The sequence below is a fragment of the Limulus polyphemus genome, unplaced genomic scaffold, assembly GCF_000517525.1.
Source record: "Limulus polyphemus unplaced genomic scaffold, Limulus_polyphemus-2.1.2 Scaffold1157, whole genome shotgun sequence".
In the NCBI taxonomy this organism is placed as follows: domain Eukaryota; kingdom Metazoa; phylum Arthropoda; class Merostomata; order Xiphosura; family Limulidae; genus Limulus; species Limulus polyphemus.
This window is the reverse complement of record NW_013666767.1, coordinates 200,723-209,931: the sequence shown is the minus strand read 5'-3', so window position 1 is coordinate 209,931 and position 9,209 is coordinate 200,723. Positions and strand designations below refer to the sequence as shown.

At 38.0% G+C, this 9,209-nt stretch overlaps 1 protein-coding gene across 1 annotated transcript in view; it reads right to left on the bottom strand.

Moving 5' to 3' along the window:
• Positions 1-7,357, bottom strand: part of LOC106462399 (transmembrane protein 198-like) — a 24,128-nt gene extending 16,771 nt beyond the window's left edge. The window contains exons 1-3 of the mRNA XM_013922324.2: positions 6,925-7,357; positions 6,302-6,441; positions 2,555-2,731 (exon numbers count right to left, since the gene is read on the bottom strand). Coding sequence (XP_013777778.1) covers positions 2,555-2,717 — 163 coding nt within the window. The 5' untranslated portion in view covers positions 2,718-2,731; positions 6,302-6,441; positions 6,925-7,357. The remainder of the gene's footprint in view (positions 1-2,554; positions 2,732-6,301; positions 6,442-6,924) is intronic.
• Positions 7,358-9,209: the final 1,852 nt, after the last annotated feature.

The following is a 9,209-nucleotide window of genomic DNA, read 5'->3' as shown; positions in this document are numbered from 1 at the left end:
ATACACACACACATACATAAAAAAGAGGGCGCATATGTCTGCAAAACAACGTATTCAGTGATACTATTGTTTCTGTTGTTCAGTATACGTAATAATAAATTTTGTGACACAGTTATAAAAAAAAAAATAATAATAATCACGGGCCAGTGGCTAAGGTCGGTTCCAATGACCACCTGTCCCGTCTCAAGAAAGGCCACCTAATTTGGTCACTTACGCAGGCTAATATAACACTAGAATACGTCTCGCCCGTCACTGACAGTAACAAGAGAACTCTGAGAGATTACATGCTCTCGCCCCGCCACTCCTTTTCGAGATTGCACGCGTTTATATTAGATAACGTCAAATTTCACCTTCGAAAACTCTGAAAATCCTTCTCAGATCCAGGATGATCAACGATCCGGATCATTTTTTTTTTGTAGTGTGATGAGGAGTCTCAACCTTAATGTGTTGGAGTTGGATTCGCACTAAATTTTGGGGAGGACTAGGTCTATACTGACTTCCCATCTTGTGTAAAATTTTCGTGTACATCGGTCCATTAATTTTCGAGGTATGCGCGCGGAAACACAGACAGGCAAACACACACGAACCCGATTGCAATACCCTTACACACACACCCTCCGGGGGCGAGAGTAATAATGTTGCTTACCGAATACTGAGAATCCCATGAAGTTTAACAAAGTATCTTAGTGGATTAACGAAAATACCAGAAATTGCAATTTTTAGAAACTTGATACCTAAAAGGATCATCCGAATTAGTTTCGTGTTTCTAATTTCTGATAAGATAATAACATGTAATTGTTACGATCGTGCTATACTCGCGCTATCAGGAAGTGAACTCATACCAAGGTAAACATAACATATTGCTGTTTATTACTGGTAATCAATAACACATAGACTTATAAACAGGTCTTCTTTCTTATTGGCAGTATATTACATTCTTCCTTTGCCTCTTTCGGTTTATTCATTCTGTCTCACATCAGTGAACTCATACCAACGTAAACATAACATATTGCTGTTTATTACTGGTAATCAATAACACATAGACTTATAAACAGGTTTTCTTTCTTATTGGCAGTATATTACATTCTTCCCTTGCCTCTTTCGGTTTATTCCTTGTGTCTCACTTCTTCTGGTCTTCTTTACTTTTCGCTGGACTCCTGTTTTTTATATTCTTTTCTCAAACTAATGCCCTCAACTAATGTAGTCTCCATACTGGCTGAACTTAGAAAGGTAGCCGCTATACCCACTCACTCCAATCATTTTCTATTGCTTTATATTACTCTAATCCCCTAATTCCTTATAGACTGACCAAAAGCCAACCGCTTTCTCACCACTTTCAACTTCAACCGATGATCCTTACACCTAACTTCATAACAGTAATGCACAACGTAAGACCACGATAGTTTTGTGCTTACTTCCTAAAATAAGCAAAAAGGTCACTTGATTTTGGAAAAAGAACCCCCGCTTATCATACTCTGACTACATGCTTTAATTGCAATACGAAAGTTCGCATATGATAACGAAATTCTGGCAACTACGGTTTCTGTTTAACATATACTCTCACACGTACCAGAGCAAGCATGTGTGGTGTAAATACTTTGTTACCCCCTTTGACTTAAATATCAAATTACTGATTATTTTATACCGCCCCCAAACGCTAGGGTCCATTTTTCGCATCATATTTCGTAATTTTATCATTTGCTTGCTACAACAGTCAGCGTAAAGAACTGGTCATATAAATTGTGTGAAAATCATTCATTGTCAAATACACAGATGTCGCTGCGAGAGTGGGATTAATTGGTATATTTCTTTAATTTTGTTTGTGACTTGTATGTCATTAGAGACCTTATAATCAACAAAGTTATGGACCTCCAAGCAAACTTAAATTGTGTGAAAATCATTCATTGTCAAATACACAGATGTCGCTGCGAGAGTGGGATTAATTGGTATATTTCTTTAATTTTGTTTGTGACTTGTATGTCATTAGGGACCTTATAATCAACAAAGTAATGGACCTCCAAGCAACTTGGGGCATATATAGATTAGAAAAATGTCTTTAAATATATGGATTTTATCGGTAATATCTAGATTAATATACCGGACCCCGAGTTTAACACTATTGAGCAGTCGTAATATTTATTGTATAATTTACATATGACAGCATAAAAAATGGTTGACGTTGACTGCATATTCAAAGTCTGAATTTCTGGACACAGTAAAGTAAAAAAAAACAAAAAAAAACACTTCTATCGTCTAAAGCTGTGTTTGTTGTTGTTATTTTATAAAAAATAAAAGTGATAAATTACTCTTGATGGTGTAATTGTATTAATTATGTTGACTATCTTCATGAATGTTATTATTTTAAAATGTTTTTTTTACTTTAGATAAGGGTTGCATGGCGCATAATTTCAAGGTCTTGCCGCATAAACATAGGGGTATCGAATAAAGTTTTTGCATTTAAAGTAATTGAAACATGAGCGCGCAAGAACAACATAAACGTTTAACAAACAAGTATCATTCGTAATTATAATTTAATTAAAATTCGATAATTTACCATAGAGTGTGTAAACAACTCCAAATACCAGATACATCCCACAAACCACCGCTGTCGTGATATCATAGTTGTAATCGAAGTAAAGACATCGAGTGTCTTCTTCGTCTCCTAAAACGGTGTTGTTGATAGAGGGCGTTACGGACGAATCATCATTAAGCGCCATCTTGAAATGTATGTCTGAAAAAACAAGTACCGATATATATATATATAAATGTTCGATAAACTATTAATTTAAGCCTTACATTCATTTATTTGTTTACCAGAAAGCTTGTAGTCATTGTGAGATTCTTCGTTCTTTATTGTCTATGTAGAAAAATATGATCAAAGCTTCATCAATTATACACGAGATTAAAACGTTTATTATTATTAATACTAGTAAACAGTACACATCCTACACATCGTAACGGACAAGAAAGTTAGGCCTACAATAGGGCAATTTAAATCACTGTTGCTACCCAACCGGGCATTTAGTTTTGACATCTGATGACGTAAAAAAGGGATAATTACATTACAGATCGATAGATAAATCCAGGGGTGCCATGCAGCCAAATTTATTTGAGGGACACTGTCAGAGAATAAAGTGTTTTTTGGTTATCTGTAAGGGGTTGATAATAATATGTGGGGTGTCATAATTTTTCATGTTATATTCCCACTGTTACTTTGATTAACCTATTGTTCTTCAGTACAGACAAATAGTTTGAATATAAATAATCAAATGTTTATACATGGGATTGGAATTATTAAAACTGTGCGTGGAAAGCATTTGTGGGAAAAGGGGGGGTGCCCACATGTGACTTATGGGCACGACGCCACGGGATATACTGTTATAGGTACAGTTTGGTTTGGCTAGTTTTGAATTTCGTGCAAAGCTACACGAGGGCTATCTGCCCCTAATTTAGCAGTGAGAGACTAGAGGGAAGGCAGCTAGTCATCACCACGCACCGCCAACTCTTGAGCTACTCTGGTACCAACTGAAAGGGCGAGCATGTTTGGTGGGACGGGGATTCGAACCCGCGACCCTCAGATTGCGAGTCGAGCGCCCTAACCACCTGGCCGTTACAGGTACAGACAAACAGATACAGTTACACGGATAGACAGATATTTTCCCCACATTACTGTACAATCCTTTATTTCTGACCAGTAACTGGTCATGAATATCTTTCACGTGCTAGTTACAGATTTCAGGTTTGGCACGGAAGCTGTCATATTTAATGCGTTTTGTTCACCCAACACCAGAAACGCTTCGTTTACTTTTGCAGTGTATTCCGGATGATCATTAGATCTGTTCATTTAATTATGAATGTATTCCGGATAATCACTAGGCCTGTTCACTCAGTCTTGAATGTATTCCGGATAATCACTAGGCCTGTTTACTCAATCTTGAATGTATTCCGGATAATCACTAGGCCTGTTTACTCAATCTTGAATGTATTCCGGATAACCATTAGGTCTGTGTACTGAGTTTGAAATGTATTCCGGATAACCATTAGGTCTGTTTACTCAATCTTGAAGGTATTCCGGATAACCATTAGGTCTGTTTACTCAATCTTGAATGTATTCCGGATAACCATTAAGTCAGTTACTATATTCCCGTACTTCCTGCTGATAGTTTCCGGGGTCAAGTGTTAGCAAGGACAGGTCATATTCTGTGACATCACTACAATACAGCAGGTAACGGTTTCGTATTTACTAGAAAATCGTCAATATGTTTGAGAAACATTCATAACGTTAGAGAAACACTTTTATGAAAATGTTACCCATGAACAGAAGGTTGAAGCAGTGAGACTGGCAATGTACCAAGGTTACAGATACGAACCATTGCAAGACCTATATTCAACTTAAATAGTTCTATATACGTGTTAAATTAGGCTACTCCCTTGTGTTAAGTGTCACAAGTCGTGCAATCTCCATGTTTATTCGCAAGCAGTGCTCATCAGGGCCCACGTGAATCAACCAATCAATAAGCAGGTTGAAAAGCTCGTGATTCGCTACTAAAAACAAGACAGAGCACAGGATGCTAAATGAATATCATCAAAGCCAAACGCAGTTATTCGCGATGTGAAAGGCTTATAAAAGAAAGAAATTACTGTCGATCTACACGCTAAGCCTAAATCCCTCGGGGAAACCTGGGTGCAGCAAGTTTCTCGAGCATAGATATTACAATCAATGTTTTACCAGCTATATAATTCACAAAACTAATCTATTAACAAGAGTTTTATACAAAAAACAAACAAAAACATCCCTTTGCCTTTAAACAAACAGAAATTTCTCTCCACAGAAACACTTCATTTCCGGGAAGGAAGTCATGACAATAATCAACAGGCTCTAAAATGTCAACATTTAAATATATAATAATGTGATTTTTTTTAAATTTTGAATGGGCTAAGGTGATGGTAAATCGCTTCTTATAACAACGATGGTTCTTTCATCGTCAACCGAGCTCACTTTGATAGTCATGGTTATGCACTACTGCCTGATACTGTAACAAGCTTGTGGGAAAGATGACGAAGTCAATCTTATTCTGCAGATCTTCACAAGTGTTCTACAGACCCTTCGCTTTGCATGGACATTAATTTTCGATGTTTATTTAAGCATATCAAAGGCACAAAAGTCCACTGAAGTTACACAGGGAATTTGATAGTTACGGAGTCGAATGGGATGGCTGTGATTCCAGTTTCTTTGCCTACTTTTCTAAACGAAACAGCAACAACAACAAACTGCCGTTGATTTTTAGTTGTGTCTGAAAGGTTGTAAACTGTCGATTTTGAGCCTTTTCGAACTTTAAATCTTTCTTTATTTTTATGTTCACGGTGTCAAGAATTATGCTCAGCTTCACTGAAATTGGTCTTAGGGTCAGAGGGTTCTTTTTCGTAACCACAGTCTTCACTTAGCAGTTGAAAGCGTTGCCACTGATTGGCTTGGAAAGTAATTTCAAAACCCACTGCCGCCTTGAAATTAACGCTTTGATGTGGGAGTTTTTCAGCTTCCATGAGGAACACCGAAGACTCATTGTGCATCCTGGATCCACACTTTTGAACAACCTCGTTGGAAGATTACTTATCTTCGGAATGAGAGGCCACACAACACTCCAACGAAACGTCTCCCCCGAAGACATTGCATTGTTGATTGGTTGGGAATGTGCCATCATCCGAGTAGAAACTACAAGAACTAACTACATCTTCAACTGAGTGTACTACCACTAACTACATCTTCAACTGAGTGTACTACCACTAGCTACATCTTCAACCGAGTGTACTACCACTAGCTACATCTTCAACCGAGTGTACTACCACTAACTACATCTTCAACCGAGTGTAATACCACTAACTACATCTTCAACCGAGTGTACTATCACTAACTACATCTTCAACCGAGTGTACTATCACTAACTACATCTTCAATCGAGTGTACTATCACTAACTACATCTTCAATCGAGTGTACTATCACTAACTACATCTTCAATCGAGTGTACTATCACTAACTACATCTTCAACCGAGTGTACTACCACTCACTACATCTTCATCTGTGAAGATGTAAAGACAGAACAAAATACGAGCTTAAATCACACTACAGTGCATATATCACTGTCTAGTTTAATTAAGGCACAGACCTCAGATTCAACATGCACATGTTATGTCACATTAAACACGAAACCACAATCTCAAGTTCAGCGTGTACCGACTTGTATTACACCAATATTTTTGTTAGTAAGTTTTACAGCAAAATAGTTATTAATTTCATTTACCTTTGTTGAGTGCCTGGTGTTGTAACGTTGTTCGACAAGTCCGTTTAATGACTGGTCACTTGTATATGCTGCAGGTAGCCACCAATGTCCATTCTAAGGTACAAGTTCAGTAGACACTTCTCTCCATCCACTGCTTTCAACTACAAAATCCAAGAAAAAAAACACAGTATACTTGCTTGCAGATATGTAGAGATATTATAAACGTTTGGACAGCTAATTAAAGCCAGCCTTCTAGTGCTACTTGTTTTCTTGCAGCTCCCTGCTGTACTAGTTGGTTCAGCTGTTGACTTACTAATCCTATCTGTATGTACAAAAACAATTTTAAACCGTTACAAGCTTTTTCCTTTATCCTCGGGAAAACGCTGTTCTCATGACGTCACCACACAACCGACAAGCTATTTCGTACGACGTGATACATACATGTGTCCGGCGCCAGGTAAGGCAAATCACAGACAGACCGTCGGGCTCTATATAAAGCATTACGCCAATGACTCAGACAAATATCCAAATTACAGAACGTTTTAAGTCTCGACAGACGCTGACCACGTAAAGTGTTTTGTTTTTTTTTACGCATACATAACCCGTGCCCCTACTCCAAATAATAAATGTATTTATCTACTTACGAGGAGAAATCTACATAATTTCAAGGTGAAAACGTTCTGGGAACTTGAAGTCAAGCAACAAGAAGCAGGACCCCACAACCTAGAATTACACGCGTATATCACAGACTAATTCAACGTCAGAGTCGTGGATCGATGCTTTGGGTATAATTTCATGTCTTCTTTCAGGGATCTTACTGTGAACGTAACTGTCACTTCTATGTAGTCACGAGGCTGAATCTTTCGTTCGCCTTCTCTAATTTTTATTTCATTGTTTCACACATCACAGACAATATAGCAGCAAAGCCGGATCTGAACCGACTGATATTATTGGTTCCTGTAATACCTCGCGCATGACTTTTGATAATTTATGTTTACACAAAACTGCGTTAGACTCGGAGAAATAAAAGCCAGCGGTTATTCCCACACTACGGTGAAAACAAAGAAATAATACGGAATCTTTTGTGTTTTCAATGTCTAGAGTTTTATTATTATTATTATTTACCGTTTTTAAACGTTAGAGATGAACAAAGACATGTTTCTGTCATCACGGTAGCGAGGTATTTAAAAACAAAGTGTTAAAAATGAGATATTATTAACGTCTTATTTAGATGGATGTTTTCATTACTGTTGTTAATTTCTATGCCTGATAGAACGTTTCCTCCGTGGTTAAAATTTAAACCCGAGTCTTCATTTGTCCACAAATATGAGTCGTGACAGAACGTTTCTTCCCTGGTTAAAATTTAAACCCGAGTCTTCATTTGTCCACAAATATGAGTCCTGACAGAACGTTTCCTCCCTGGTTAAAATTTAAACCCGAGTCTTCATTTATCCACAAATATGAGTCGTGACAGAACGTTTCCTCCCTGGTTAAAATTTAAACCCGAGTCTTCATTTGTCCACAAATATGAGTCCTGACAGAACGTTTCCTCCCTAGTTAAAATTTAAACCCGAGTCTTCATTTGTCCACAAATATGAGTCCTGACAGAACTTTTCCTCCCTGGTTAAAATTTAAACCCGAGTCTTCATTTGTCCACAAATATGAGTCCTGATAGAACGTTTCATCCCTAGTTAAAATTTAAACCCGAGTCTTCATTTGTCCACAAATATGAGTCCTTAGAGAACGTTTCCTCCCTGGTTAAAATTTAAACCCGAGTCTCCATTTGTCCACAAAGCTACACAAAGGGCTATGTCTGCTCTGCCCACCAAGGGTATCTAAACCCGGTCTCTAGTCTTCTAAGCCCGCAGACATACCGCTGTGCCACTGGGGGCGCACAAATATCCCTCTCCATGTAACTGTATCTGTTTGTCTGTATCTATAACGGCCCGGCACGGAGATGTGGTTAGGGTCGTGGGTTCGAATCCCCGTCACACCAAACATACTCACCCTTTCAGCCGTGGGGTCGTTATACTGTAACGGCCAATCCCACTATTCGTTGGTAAAAGAGTAGCCCAAGTGTTGGCGGTGGGTGATGATGATGATTACCTGCCTTCCCTCTAGTCTTTCACTACTAAATTAGGGACGGCTAGCGCAGATAGCCCTCGTGTAGCTTTGCGCGAAAGTAAAAGAATTTCTACAGTGTACACGACCCTCGAGGACATTCTTCCGTGAGGTAAATCAAATAAATAGACGAAGTTCGTTTTGCTTTAAGAAATAAGTTTAAAGTCAAAGATGGGGATAGAAAGTTTTGATAGGTGGCGTTCCAGTGGTTATAATTTAGGATTACACACGGTTTCATAACAGCTTTACTTTTGTTCTCGATACTTCCAGGTTTTACTTCTAAGAAGATGATTGAAATCATACACTTTTTACACTATTTCTGTAAGCTGGTACTTTTACGAATAATTATTAGTTTTACAATGTAGTATTGATACTTTTACGAAGTCTAATACTCTTAACTCATAATTCTATGTCACATTATTGTTATTTTACGGTAGCTCTACAAATTCACTAAACGATAGCGTGATGGAAACGTGATAGAAATGACTTCACACTTTGAACAGCATGAAAGTTTACTCGTTAAATAAAAAAAACTTACGTGTTCACTGTAAATATATAATCGTGTACATGCTGCAGATAAAAACAAGGTAGTAACGAACACCAGTCGGGAGTAACCTAGAATTCTTCCCACACAAAACTTACGGAGATGGAACTCGTTGGTACAGCTCTGAAGTTTGAGAAGTTTAAAAAAACTGACACATCACAAGCATCTCACAGCACGTGCATGGCACGAGTTTTCATTGATTTGCGAGTCACGCAGTCTGTCACCAGAACACTAATGTTCGTGTGTTAGTACTACAACACGTCA